We start from the raw sequence: 14696 nt of genomic DNA, 5'->3' as shown, positions 1-14696 counted from the left end.
AGCTGTGCCCTCTGGCCCCACTTTGTTTCCACATTATCCACTAAATCCAGGCAAAGTGGGGTGCACAGAGGAGGACACACAGGCAGCGAGAAACAGTTCAACTGACTGGATCAGCTCCTTTGGGAATTAGGCTGGCCTCACTCCCACAGGGGCCATGGATGAGTGACTCCGCTTCTGTGGTGGTGCGTGGGGTCGACCACTCAGTCCTGGACAGGGAGCTGGTAGAAGGGAGAAAACAAGGCCTCCCGGATCCGATGGAAGATCTGAGCCAGCTTGTAGAGGAAGGGCAGGAAACAAGGAGAGGCTGCAGGAAGAAAGGGAGAGTTTGTGAACGTGCCTTCCTCGCCCCTTCCTCCTCACTCAGTCCCACCTCCCAGCCCTTGGCAATTTGAGATTATGTATGATATTTTTTATGCTTAATGTTATTTGTTTCTCTTCCCCTTCCCAACCAATAAGGGATTTCACTTGCTCTAGGGTATATTCTTTGGGATGTATTTTCTTCACTTGAATTACAGTGATCTTAAATTTGCTGAGGAACAGATGTACATTTACGATGTTTTAATCTAACTTTTTGAGTCCTGGTGTGGTGCTGTGGGCTAATGCGTCAGACTGCAAAGTCATTTGAACTGCAAAGTCAGTGGTTCAAGCTTACTAGCTGCTCCTTGGAAACCCTATACAGGGTCGCTATGGGTCAGAATTGACTTGACAGTACTTCACAACAACAACAACAATCTAACTTTTTGATATACAAAACATCTGTCAACAGTGGCTGCCTCCACTGTTCGAGGAAAGATGCTTCACTCTATTCATTTTTTGTTATCTCTTAAATTTTGTGGTATTACCTACTGGACCTCAAGGTCGGCAGTTCAAACTCACCAGCTGCTCCTCGGAAACCCTACGCAGGGTTGCTTTGAGTCAGAACCGACTCGACAGCACTTAACAACAACAAATTTTTAACCTGCTGTTGTTGTTGTCTGCCATTGAGTGCAGTTCGACTGACAGTGACCCCATGTGATAGAGAAAAATCCCCAACAGGATTTCCTTGGCTGTAATCTCTGTGTAGCAGACCAGCAGGTGTTTCTCCTACAAAGCTGCCTTTTGGTGGACAGTTGAGTACTTACCCACTGTGCCACCAGGATTCATTTCTAACATAAGTTAGTTAAATAAAATAAAGTGAAACCTACCTCTCTAAAATTGGAACCTGAATTAGTCATTTTCTTACTTAAATTACTGATTTTTTTTTAAAACAGGAGACATATTTCTTTCTCAAAAAGGAAAGAGCTATATTTTTTTAAAAAGAGATTGACAATCTATCCTATTTATTATATCTTTCCCATCAAATTCTAATTGCTGCCCAGTACATCTGCTTCTGCCATACCACTGCTGTGGTGAGTCAGACTACCGCTGAGGCTAAGGACAGCTCTGAGCAGCTGTGGGAACAGCCAGTTCAAATGGCCCCATGCTTCACCCACTTAGGGCTTATAAGAACCATACCAAAACTAAACCAAACCTTTTGGTTTGCCATCAAGTCAATTTCAACTCATACAGATCCTACAGGACAGAGTGAAACTTTCCCCCATAGGGTTTCTGAAGCTGCACATCTTTACCGAATCAGACTGTCTCATCTGTCTCCCACAGAGCAGCTAGTGGGCTTGAACCACCAACCTTTGGATAGCAGTTGAGCATTATTCTCTGCGCCACCACAATGGGCTTGTAAATGTTTATCAAGTCTCTGGAACATAGGAAAAAGTCAGAGGTAAACAAGAATGAACAAAAATGATCCTTAGCTTTCCTGAAAGCTAGCCAGTGGCTCCTGCAGAATGCAAAGTGGTTCTGAGGGAATTCCTGCTTAGTGTTCAGTGAGGTCATGGGCTCAAAGGACTCCATCCCCAAAGGCTCTAGGACAGGAGCCCTGGAAAGCACCTGCTTCCACAGGCCTCCAAGGAAGGGCAGGAGGGGAAGAGGCACCATCACTCACCTGGGTCAAACCTCACCACCAAGAGGCAGAGGATCAGGGCAGCCAGGAGGCTCTTTTTCAAGGGCAGTGAAGAGACGTGGCTCACTGCAGAATCCCAAAGCCGGCGAAGCAACATCAGTAGTGACAGGAACTTGTGGGACAAGGACTCTGGGCAGAAAGAAAGAGCTTAGCTTCAGGCAAAGTCACAAGGATCAGCTCTCTCTTCACTCTGCGCTTTGACCTTGATTATAAGATTTGAGCAAAAGGTAACAAGACTCAAATGGAACCCCACAATGGTTCACACATTGTGAAGAATGCAGCCAATGACATTGAACAACTTGTATAGAACACTGTTGGATGGCCAGTCTAAACTATTGTATAAACCTTCACCAAAAACACAGTATTTTTTTTCAAAAAAGATTGTTACAACTTATCTTCTCATGTAGCTAATAAAGTAGTTCTAGAAGGAATTCCAGAAGCTTAAAAAATGTTTGAAGTCTAGATTCCATCACCTCCGTAAGAGAAGCCTTTGACAGGCAGCCAGGTAACCCTGGGCTGTTCAGTGGGCTTTGTTTGCTTTTAAATGGCTTCATTATACTGCAGTCAATCTTTTCGTTTTGGCCCGATGTATGTATGAAGTGACACAGAGCATCATGCTAATGCAGGGAAGAGAAAGCCATCTTGTACAGACAGTGAAGAATTCATATCTTGGATTGTGAATGTCAACATGATCACCATTGTTAGATATCAAGTAGGTTTTGTGACAGAGTAGAAATGCCCTGTAAGTTTCACAGGAGAAGCTATGAAGGCTGCCAGGTCTTTTGTCTGTGGGGCTGCTTGGTGGCTTGAAACCACCAAGATTTTGGTTAGTAGTCAAGTGTTTACCTAATGTGCCACCAGGACTCTTTACAACAATAATCCAAAAAGCCAAATTCAAACCTATTCCCATTAAGTGGCTTCTGACTCATAGTGTGACCCCACGGGACAGAGGAAAACTGTCTCAAGGGTTTCTTTTACAGAAGTGGAAGCCACGTCTTTTTTCCATGGACCAGTTGGGTGACTGGAACCACCAACCTTTTGATTAGCATAAAAATATTGCAACCACTTGTCACCAAGGTTCCTACACATGAACGCTCCCAACCCCAAAATAAGTGCTGCCCCAAGCCGCCAGCACAGCCTGAGCTTGACATCAAGCCCCTTTCCCCTCTCCCTCCAGGAGGTGGTGGCAGCAGGCAATGGTTTGGGCAGCCACAAAGGTTTCCTGAAGCTCACAACCTGCTTACAGAGAGTTGATCTTATCACAGCAAGTTCATGTTCTTCAGCAAATGAAGAAAAACACTTCGGAGAACAGGATTGAACAGGGTTACAGTCTCCCAATACTGAAGGGCTTTTCTATAAAAAAAGGAATTCCACCTATGCTATATGTCACCAGGAGTTCCGGGGTGGTGCACTTAGCAAGCTCAACTGCTAGACAAAAGGTTAACCGTTCTAGTCCACTCAGAAGTTCGTTGGAAGAAAGGCCTGGCACTCTATCCCCCAAATCAATTATTGACAACCCCATGGAGGACATTTCTACTCTGAGACACACGGGATCATCATGAGTCAAAACGCACTTGATGGCAACTCAACTGGTCTGGTTTTATGTTACAAAGAAATAAGATACATGGATCGGTAGGTTAAAAACTACCAAGGGAAAAACTGTAAACACAACACAAGAAAGAACTTCCCTACAAAACTATCTCTAGATGAAACAAGCTGCTTCAAGAGACAGGAAATGTTCTGTCCTGGAATAATCAAGCAAATACTAGATGACGACTTTAGAAGAAGGAGCTGAAAAGGATTCAAAAATCACAGGAAGGGTCTGGAATGTGGTGGGGGTGGTGGTGGGAGTGTGCTATGGAGTTGGTCCGACTCATAGGACCCTGTACAGGGTTTCCTAGGCTACAAATCTTTACAGGAGCAAAGCCTCATCTTTCTCTACAGGAGTGGTAGATTCAAACTACTGACCTTGTGTTTTACAGTCCAATTCATAACCCACTATGCTACCATAGCTCCGGAAGTTGTTGTTGTTGTTAGGTGCCACTACCAACCTATAGTGACCCTATGCACAACAGAACAAAACACTGCCCAGTCTGCGCCAACCTTATGATTGAGACCATTGCTGCTGCCACTGTACCAATGCATCTTATTGGGGGCCTTCCTCTCTTTTTCCGACCCTCCACTTTACCAAACATAATATCCTTCTCCAGGAACCGGTCCCTGTATGTATGTATGTATGTATGTATGTATGTATGTATGTATGTATGTACGTATGAGAGATGAAGTTTGGTCATCCTGATTTCCAAGGAGCATTCTGGTAGTACTTCTTCGAACACAGATGGCAGACAGTGGTACTTTTGATATTCTCTTCCAACACCATAACTCAAGTGCATTAATTCTTCTATGGGCTTCCTTATTCACTGTCCAACTTTCACATGCATATGAGGAAGACTCATTAACAACCTGCGACATGCAGATGATACAACCTTGCTTGTTGAAAGTGAAAAGGACTTAAAATACTTACTGATGAAGATCAAAGACAACAGCCTTCGGCATGAGTTGCATCTCAATGTACAGAACAAAAATCCTTACCACTGGACCAATAAACAACATCTGGTAGCATAGTGGTTGCAAGTCTGGCTGCTAACCTCAAGGTCAACAGTTCAAAACTACTAGCTAGTCTATGGAAGAAAGATAAGGCTTTCTGGCCCTGTAAAGACTTACAGCCTCAGAAACCCTATGCAGGGTCACTATAAGTCAGAACAGACTCCATGGCACACCACCACCACCACCACCACATGTAAATAGAGAAAAGACTGAAGTTGTCAAAGACTTCTTTCTGCTCGGATCACTTATCAACACTCATGGAAGCAGCAGTCAAGAAATCAAATGATGTATTGCATTAGGCAAATCTTTAAAGTGTTGAAGAGCAAAGATGTCAGTTTGAAGACTAAGGTGTGCCTGACCCAAACCATGGTATTTTCAATAACCTCATATGCATGCGAACATTGGTCTGGAGTAGAGTACATTTAAAATTCTTCGGTAACAACCACTCCTCTATCTTTTCTGCACCCCACCCCACCCCTACTGTACAATGCTAGCTAGGTGTGTGGTGAAGTGATTTTCCGACAGAAACCATATTGTAAAACTGCATCCTAATGGGCAGGAGTGGGCTGCCTTTGGAGGGGTGGGTATCAATCATTAAAGATAATGAAGAGTTTTATTAAGTAAAGGACACTGGGAAGGGGAATCCCACACTGAAGATAAGTAATGTTTATCTCATAAGTCAAATTATCCAGTTACCATCTTAGTTTATGTTTCCTTTGGTTACATCAGCTGGTTATGTATTTACATTAGCTGGGTGTGTATTTGGGTCTTATCTCTTTCAAGAGATAAGAGTCAAGGTTCTGAATCCAATACCTCCCTACATGGCCATCTCCTTCCACTGCCAACTTCAGAGGGTCTGGGCTTTAGTGAGCAACTGGACAGGTTTCTTAATCTGTGATTTGGGAGCTATTCATAGAAAGCATGGCTCCCAAGCTCTCACGAGTTTAGACCCCAAGGTCATTCCCCACTTTACAGAGGCCAAGGGATCATGTCTTACCTGACTGGTTTGGCTTCTGGGCCTCCTCAGAGCGTGAATGTTCACATTTCTGCTGTTGCCTGGCCATGCAAATGATCTGGAGTGCATCCCGACGCTGCTCTTCATCAAAAGCCGTAGAGCCCGCCACTAGCTCCTCAGCCTCTGACAAATGGCCCAGAGGCAACAGTACCTGCTGCAGGTGAAGAACTGCCAAGGCTCTGTATTCTGGAAGGTTCTGATTGTCTGGGTCTTTGAGCCAGGCCCTGACCACATCCAGCATGGCTCCAGGCTCTTCCATTTTGCTGTATAAAAGAATACTGCAGCCCAAATAACCCAATCCCAAAGAGAGAACATTTAGTCTTCTACAGCCTTCATAACCACCACCCATCTCCTACCCAAATCCTCCCTGCCACCTCCAATCCTTCCCAATGAGACACTAACACTGGTAAGCATCAGAAATTTTAGGGAGTATAAGAAGTTCTCTCAGTCAATAACAGGAAGATATAGAATGTGTGGCTAACTGCCTCCTTTGCCATGAAAACAAAACTTGGAGCCACGAAGTTTAGATAAATCCCTGAAACTAATGCCCTGAGATAATCTTTAAACTATATTCCCTGAATATATAAAATTGACCAATAGTTTAGCTTAACTAGTAAAAAAAAGTCCTGGTGTGGCGCTGTGGGTTAATGTGCTGGACTGCAAGGTCACTTTGAACCGCAGGGTTGGTGGTTCAAGCTCACCAGCTGCTCCTCAGAAATCGTACACAGGGTCAGTATGGGTCGGAACTAACTTGACGGCACTTAACTACAACAGTAAAAAAACTTTTTTAAAGTTCTGCCTTGGGCATTATGCTCTTTTAAGAACTATCTTCATGGGATAAAACTGATCACTGGAACTTGAAAGATTAGACAGGGACCCTAGAGGGCAGTGTTAGTGGGGGAGAAACAATTCAGAAAAGTGAGGGTGAGAATGTTTGTACACTAGAAGACTATAATCACTGTCACTAAGTGGTGCACGCAGAAATTGTTCTGTGAGTGTGCGTGCTCAACAACAAAATAAAATCACTTAAAACAAAATAAGCTTTTTCAGCTGTGGCACACCACACTTCTGCCATCCTACTTCACTCCCCGATCCCTATGCCCCCTCTTTCTCCCCTCCCACTCCTAAGGTCCTCCTCCCTCATCTTTAATTGCTGTTTTAAGTCTTAAAAAGACAAACCGGGAAATAATTACATTTGGATTGAAATGGTACAGAAAGGAAAAATAATAGCTGTTAGGCATTGATTCAAGAGAGGACACATCTTCTTAAATGGATCCAATGAGAAAGCAACAAGGACCTACCACAGCTCCAAGACTTTGGGGGGTAGCTTTTCAGGGACCTGGTAATACTGACGGACCCAGCGGAGGACTTCTTGCCACCGATCCATTTCTGCCAAGGCCTGGATCCCCACAACACACAGGGAACATTTCACTTCCAAGGAGCTGTCAGTAGAAAAACCAATTAAGGTTTAGAAGTGGTTTCCTTCCATTTCCATTCCCACTTCCACCCTGGGATTGTTGGAGAAACCTTCACTTTCTCCAAGGAGTTAAGTTTTTCTACTGAATTATACATGTGAAGAATCTTGAAATAGCAAATGTTTTGTAACATTCTCAATTTAAAAACAACAACAACAAATTTCCTGTAAACTCTATAGGAACAAATTTAACTGTTGTCCAACACACATCTTTATATCCAAGGAAATCAGGTTTCAATGGACAGGCTGCGTAATCTTGTAGGGAAATGACAAGGTCCAGCAGAGGTGTGTGGGAATGTGTGGGTGAAAGGAAAGTTGGAGCAAAGGTTTTGCTTTAGTGAAGAAATGGGCTATGGGGAATGCCACACCAGCTTTTTGGAGTCCTGGTGAGGCACTGTGGGCTAATGCATCAGATTGCAAAATCGTTTGAACTGCAAGCTGCTCCTTGGAAATCCTATAGAGGGTCATTATGGGTCAGAATCCACTCGATTGCACTTCACAACAAGTGGGGTAGCACCCAACATCACAGCCTTTTCAGCATTCACGGCAATAAATTCCCACACAAACTCAGGGCTGATTCCCAGTTTGACCTTCGGGGCGTCAGCTTTGACTATTCTCCCCAGGGTGGCCTAAACCAACTCTTATCAACTGCCAGAAGAGGCTGCCATGCAGGATCAAGGTTTTTCCCGATGAAATCTACAAATCCTTCAGCAGGACTAGAACATGAATCTTGCCCTGACCCCCTCCCCTGTCATAAACAAGAGTGAACATGTTGGGGGATATCCAGGAGAGAAATGTCACTTGCTGACTGAACCCCAATTTATATAATTTAACCCTTAATCCACATTCTACTACAAGAACGTGTAGTTCCACAGGGCGCAAAGAACTGACTGTAAGCTCCCACTCAGCTGTTCCACGACCTAAGAACTCCTCATTGTGCAGTGCCTCAGTTTCCTCTTCTGTGAAATGGATACACGATGAGCAACCCACCTCTCACAAAGGTACCACTAATGGAAAAAGATGTAACGCTCCTTGGGAATTATGGGAATAACAGATTATCCTGAGATTTCTGAAACCCGCCCGAGAACACCCGGGAATGAACCGAGCCTAGCACGTACGTGCCGGCGTGCTCCTCGGCCGGGGCATCGGAAGCGAGGCTCCGCCAGGCCCGCTCACAGGTTTCCAGCGCCGCCCGGAAGTCCAGGTGCACCACCAAGAAGTCGGCCGCCTCTTCCAGTAGAACCACAGCTCGCAACGGAGCTGGGGCGGTGTGCACCGGCTCGCTGCTCCGTAGGGGACCCCCGAGGCCCCTGAGGGGGGCTGCAGATGTTGAGGAGTCGTTCTTCATAGCCAACCTTGGCTCAGGACAGTCTCCTCAGAAGTCAAAGTGGGCTTGGGAAAAGAGGAAGCGTCCTCATATCCCTGCTCACAACCTTTCCCCAGGTGGATCCTTGCAGAAGGGAAAGGAAGTGGCAAAGGCAGCGCTTGCGGGCTGGCAACTCCAGACTCAAAACAGCCGGGGCACCTGAGCAACTTGCTTACACCTCGATCTGCAGAATTGCTTCATTCCTGAAACACCTGGCCCTAGTTTCTCTGGCCCCAGGGCATGTGCCGAAACACCTTAAGCCTGGTAGGTGCAGAGACAGGCTTCTCTTTATGGACATGCTAAAACGCCCTCAAGCCCTCACCACACGTATCCGGCGGACATCTTTTCCACGGTAGACACGTGGTTTCCTGGCGGCGTAGAGGGTTCCGGGAGTTGTAGTTCCAATCGCTCTCAGACCCGGCTGGAGGATTTCAAACTACAACCCCCAGCATGCGGGGCCACTGGAATTGTCACTGTCGGAGAAGAAAATTGGGACGACCGCTTTGGGATTGGGAAGTAGGAATAGATGGACCTTTAAGAAAACCGAGGCTGTTTTGTGAGATGTGATGGCACTCTCACTAACCACCTCCAACGGAGGCCAGATCTAATTCCAAGCTTCTATAGGGAGCTCGATGGCTCTGTAGAATAAACATTGAACTGGTCGGATCCCTCCAGTCGCTCAGCGGAAGAAAAATAAGGTTTTCTGTTCTCTCAAAGATTTACAGCCTGAGAAGCCCTATGTCGTTAAGTACCGTCGAGTAAATTCTGACTCAGCGACCTTATGAGGATTATCAGAGGAGCAGCTGGTGGATTTGAACCGCCAACCTTTTGGTTCAAAGCTTTTACTACAGCGCCTCACCAGACTCCCTACACAAGGTTGCTCTGAATTAGAACCGGCAGGATGGCACTTAACAACAACAACATAGACGTCCAGGCATAGCGCTGTAGGATAAGCTCTGTCTGGACTGCTAACCACAACATCAGTGCTCCTTGGAAACCCCATACGATTCGCTATGAGGCACTTAACAACAATAACAAGGAAAGATTGGTGATTCAATTTAGGGAGGGCAAACCAGGAAAGTTACTGAAAGGATGTGGCAGAGCTGACCACTTTTCCTGAGCATGACTTTCTTCCCAACCCTGGCTCACATTTAAAAACAAGAGTTGCTATGGAATCAATTCTGACTCATGGTGATCCTTGTGTGCCAGACTAGAACTGTGCCCCGTCCGGGTTTCAGTGGCTGATTTTCCAGAAATAGACTGCAAGGCCGTTCTTTTAAGGCACCTCTGGGTGGATTAGAACTGCCAACCCCCAACCTTCCAGTTAGCAGCCAAGGGTACTAACCGTTTAGGACTCTTGGTTCTTAAAGGGTCTGGCATAGTGCTAAGTACTTTTATGCGATCTCTTTTTCGTTTTCTTTCAACCCTGTGTGCTATTTCTATTTTACAGATGAAGGAATTGGCCCTTAAATAAAATAAGTGGATTTATTTGCATAAATATATTTAAATAATTTGCTGGGAGTCACATAACTAGTAAGTGAAAAACCTCAAAGATAAACCAAGTTCTTTTTGGTTCAAAAGCTCATGTATTTAATCACTATTCTATTCTGCAGGACAGGACTTAGTCTGTGATTCCTTGTCAGGGAAATGCATAAGCATCACATAAGCAAGTATATAAGCTCGTTGAGGCTTCACTGCCTCTTATAAAATAGGGACATCGTGAAAATAAGGTCACACAGTGTGTAATGCAATTAATAAAGTGTTGGAACAGCTTAGGTATTCAGTAAGTTGTGGTTATAATGTTGTTGTTTTTGTTATGTGCCATGGAGTCAGTTCCGACTCATAGCGGCCCTGTACAGGGTTTCCGAGGCTGTAAATCTTTACGGGAGCAGAAAGCTTCATCATCCTTCTGTGGAATAGCTGGTAGTTTCAAACTGCTGACCTTAAAGTTCGCAGCCCGATTCGTAACCACTACGCTACCAGAGCTGCTTAGAAGGTGATAAAGTCAGGGTTTCCTTATTTTACAGATACTTTTTGATTTTCTACTAGGTTCCAGGCACTGTTCTAGGCCCTCAGGATTCCACAGTGAACCAAAAAGGCAAAAAAGTTTTGCCTTTGTGGAGTTTGCCTCTTAGTAGAGGTTGTTGTTGTTGAGTACCATCGAGTTGATTCCGACCCATAGCGACCCTGTATAGGGTTTTCAGTAGCAGCTGGTGAGCTTGAACCACCGAATGTGCAGTTCAAATGACTTTGCAGTCTGACGTATTAGCCTACAGCGCCACACCAGGATTCCTAGTGGAAGTAATCAGACAATAAAAAGTAAGCGCATAGCTCTCTCCCTCCCTTTCCCCATCATTGTGGTGTGTGCAGCCAACTTACAACCTGGTCATATCGTCTCACAAAACTTTCACAATCAAGAGATTCCTGGCCAATAAACAAAAGCAAAATCATCCTATTCCCCCAATGGATTCAAATGAAAAAAAAAAGAAAATGGTGATAAAATCAGGTACAATTCAAAGTCTCCTTAGAGAAGAGCCATACTAAATCTATAAAGAATCACTTGGGTATACAAAGTACATAAATTGACACTGTATCAAGGTCACTAGCATTTTATCATATTATAAGCTGAAAACTTTGCCACTGTCTGAACAATTGAATATGTTATGTTGAAGAAATTCTGGTTTCTTTTTTTCTTTTTATACTTCCTCAATTAGTAAGATGGTCTAGTAATAAAGAAGTGAGAGCTTTTCTTAAAACAAATACCTGAAAGTAATGTGTCAGATAATGATAAACATGTAATATGTCAGATAGTAATAAAAAACGAAAAAGAAATAAATTTAACTATAGAAGAGGAATTCTAAGTGGCAACAGTGGAGGGGAGAAAGGGAGGCATTCATGTTTGTTTTCTAGCAGTGAATCCTGGGTCAGAGCAGAGAAAAAACAGCTCTCATGCTCATGACTAGTCCGGATCTATGGGATCACTATTCATTTTGAAATACTGCCCTTGGGACAAACATTTTCAGGGTCACTCCTGAGAAGGTCCTCCGTATATCCCTCTTCTCCACCCCTACTTCATCACAATAAACTCTGGAGACAATGCATATATCCCTGAAAAGTGTGACTCTGTTGTAAGACTGAGGTTACCAAAATGTTTAATTACCTGTGCCTCAGATTTGACATTAGATAGTAAAGCTCATTAGTAATAACATACTTATTGAACCAAAAGATAAAATAAGTAACTGTTACATTTCTGCAAAGAAGATATACAAATGGTCAATATGCACATGAAAGATGCTCAGCAGCATTTGTTAGTCATCAATGTGACTCACAGTGACCCTATAGGACAGGGTAGAATTGTCCCATAGGGTTTCCAAAGCTGTAATCTTTATGGAGGATTTCTGCTGTAGCACTGCGGGTTAATGCACTGGAACACAAAAGCAATTTGAACTGCAAGGTCAGTCAGTGGTAAAAGCTCACTGGCTGCTCCTCAGAAACCCTATTCAGGGTCTCTATGAGTCAGAACCTACTCCGGCACTTAACAACAACACTATTTATAGAAGCAGACTGTCACATCTTTCTCCCACAGAGCTACTAGAAGGTTCAAACCATTAATCTTTTGATTAGGCCCTCTGGTAGTGTAGTGGTTATGAATCGGGCTGATAATCTCAGAGTCAGCAGTTTAAAACTACCAGCTGGTACATGGGAGAAAGATGAGGCTTTCTGCTCCTGTAAAGATTTATAGCCTCGCCTCGGATACCCTGTATAGGTTTAGACCCGATGGACTATGAGTCGGACCCAACTCCACGGCACATAACAACAACAACAACTTAAACACTGCAACACCAGGGATCCCTTCACTAGTGATTGTTTGTTGATGTCTTCCAGTTGGTTCCTACTCATACTCTGAGAAACATTGTCCATACCCACAAATCCTCAAGTAATCCAATCTGTACTCATTTTAGCAAGAGTGAGCTTTTCTTGATTCGATTTTGCAAAATGAGGGGCCCAACCCAGTAGACACAGGCAGTAGCACCGTATGGCCAGCCTGCAAAGTTTTATCCTTTTGTCTCAAAAAAGCCCCTCCTTCAGTGGTGCTGTGGCTTAATGCACCAGACTGCAGAGCTATTTGAGCTGCCAGGGTTGGCGGTTCAAGCTCAGCAGTGACTCCTCAGAAACCCTATCAGAATCAACTTGAGGACACTTAACAACATGGAGTGTACAATCTGCCCCACAGGTTGCTTACTGGGAGCATTCTCATTTAACGTTAGTTTCCTCCCTTCCCCATGAACTTCCCCTATTTCTTTGATAGGTGTATTCTTATTTTAAAAAGTCTAGCTGGTCAAACTAGTCTCTTCCTCTTCTCTGAGCTCCTTTTCTTATGCTAGCCTGCTACCCCCAAGATTCCCCTGAGTCATGAAGGTAGATCATCCCAAGAGCTATTTCTCACAATACCAACCCTGTATTGGATTTCTAAGGAGAAGCTGGAGGGTTTGAACTGCTGACCTGGTGGTTAGCACTCCAGTGCTTATCCTATACACCAGGACTCATGTATTAGTGATTGTTGTTGTTAAGTGCCTTTGAGTCGGTCCTGACCCATAGCAACCCTGTAAAGGGTTTCCTATGAGCAGCTGGTGAACTTGAATCGCTGACCTTGCAGTTCAAACCAACTTTGCCATTGAGCACATTAACCTACAGCACCACACCAGGAAATGCAAACCAAATCCACAAAGGGAGAGCACTGCACACCCACTGGGATGGTTTGTCCACCACTCATTGTCATACTCTGGTAGTTTGTGTGTTGCTGTGGAGCTGGAAGCTAAGCCACCGGTATGTTTACCATGGTGAAAGACTGGAATCATCAGGGATTCCAAACTAAAATGGACTACAGAGATTTTCTCTCTCCTGTTCTCCTGGGTATTGATACTCAATAAACACCTTGCCCTTCAAAATAAATAAGTGAATGAAATGGGCTACAAAAGAGAACCTGGCAATCTACTTCTTAAAAACTGGCCAATGAAAACCACATGGATAGCAGCAGAACACTGTCTGCTATAGTGCTGGAGTGTGAGCCCCACAGAGCTGTGACAGCTACATTCATATCTGTGCCCAGCCAAAGAAAGGGCATCTAATGGGATGCAGAAATATTCAAACAATATTAATATGGCACAAAAGTAAAACTGTACTGATGATGATTTTTAAATGGCTGTGTGGACAGGGAGCTGCCACATATTCAAGCAGATTCAGAGGAGGCTGCAGAATGAGGGATATCTTGGCTGACATCAAACAGATCTTGTCTCAAAGTACCGAAAGATATTTACCTGTGTTTTATTAACTATGCAAAGGTATTCGCTTCTGTGGATCATAACAAGCTATGGATAACATTGTGAAGAATGGAAATTCCAGAACACTTAAATGTGCCTATGTGGAACCTGTGCATAGACCGAGAGGTTGTCATTAGAATAAAACAAAGGAATACTGCATGATGTAAAATCAGGAAAAGTGTACGTCCTTATATTACCTGTATGCTAAGCAAATAATCCAAGAAACTGGATTATAAGAAGAACATGGCATTAGGATTGGAGGAAGGTTCATTAACAACCTGCAGTATGCAGATGACACAACCTTGCTTGCTGAAAGTGAAAAGGATTTGAAGCACTTGCTGATAAAGATTTACAAAAAAATACAGTTTTCTGTATGGATTACAACTCAATGTAATGAAAACAAAAATCCTCACAACTGGATCAATAAACATCATGATAAATGGAAGATTGAAGTTGTCAAGAATTTCATTTAACTTTGAAATGGTGCTCCTGGAAGTGATGTGGTTATTCCTGTCTCAACTCACCTTGACTTGGTTACATGTGTTTTTCAGCTGCTTCCCTGATTTTTCAGGGCAGACTTCTGCCTGGAAAAGTCCTCTTTCTTAATCCCTAACAAGATGTTTAGGGAGCTCAGTAGCTCTGTAGGGTACGTACTGGACTGCAAACTACAAAGTCAGCAGTTCAAGCCCACCAGCTGCTCAGTGAGGGATATCATTGCTGATATCCGATGGATCTTGGCTGAAAGCAGAGAATATCAGAAAGATGTTTACCTGTGCTTTATTGACAATGCAAAGGCTTTCGTTGTGTGGATCATGACAAGCTATGGACAACATTGAGAAGTATGACTATTCCAGAACACTTACTTAATTGTGTTCATGACGAATCTGTACCTAGACCAAGTTCGAATAGAACATGGG

General features: G+C 43.9%; 1 protein-coding gene across 2 annotated transcripts; it reads right to left on the bottom strand.

Annotated features, from left to right (window-relative positions):
* Window positions 1-200: 200 nt before the first annotated feature.
* Window positions 201-8440, bottom strand: PEX26 (peroxisomal biogenesis factor 26). Of its 2 annotated transcripts, XM_006862726.1 has the most exons (5): window positions 8211-8440; window positions 6920-7060; window positions 5601-5896; window positions 1979-2125; window positions 201-304 (listed from the first exon to the last, which is right to left on the bottom strand). In XM_006862726.1, the coding sequence occupies exons 1-5, from the start codon at window positions 8438-8440 to the stop codon at window positions 201-203; spliced, it is 918 nt and encodes a 305-aa protein (XP_006862788.1). The 2 variants fall into 2 exon arrangements, with proteins under 2 accessions (XP_006862788.1, XP_006862789.1); XM_006862727.1 differs by lacking the exon at window positions 1979-2125.
* Between the last annotated feature and the right edge of the window lie 6256 nt (window positions 8441-14696).

This window comes from Chrysochloris asiatica, unplaced genomic scaffold (assembly GCF_000296735.1).
Source record: "Chrysochloris asiatica unplaced genomic scaffold, ChrAsi1.0 scaffold00050, whole genome shotgun sequence".
NCBI classification, from domain to species: Eukaryota; Metazoa; Chordata; class Mammalia; order Afrosoricida; family Chrysochloridae; genus Chrysochloris; species Chrysochloris asiatica.
Note: the sequence above shows the minus strand (reverse complement) of the source record. Positions and strands in the feature narration are given on the sequence as shown.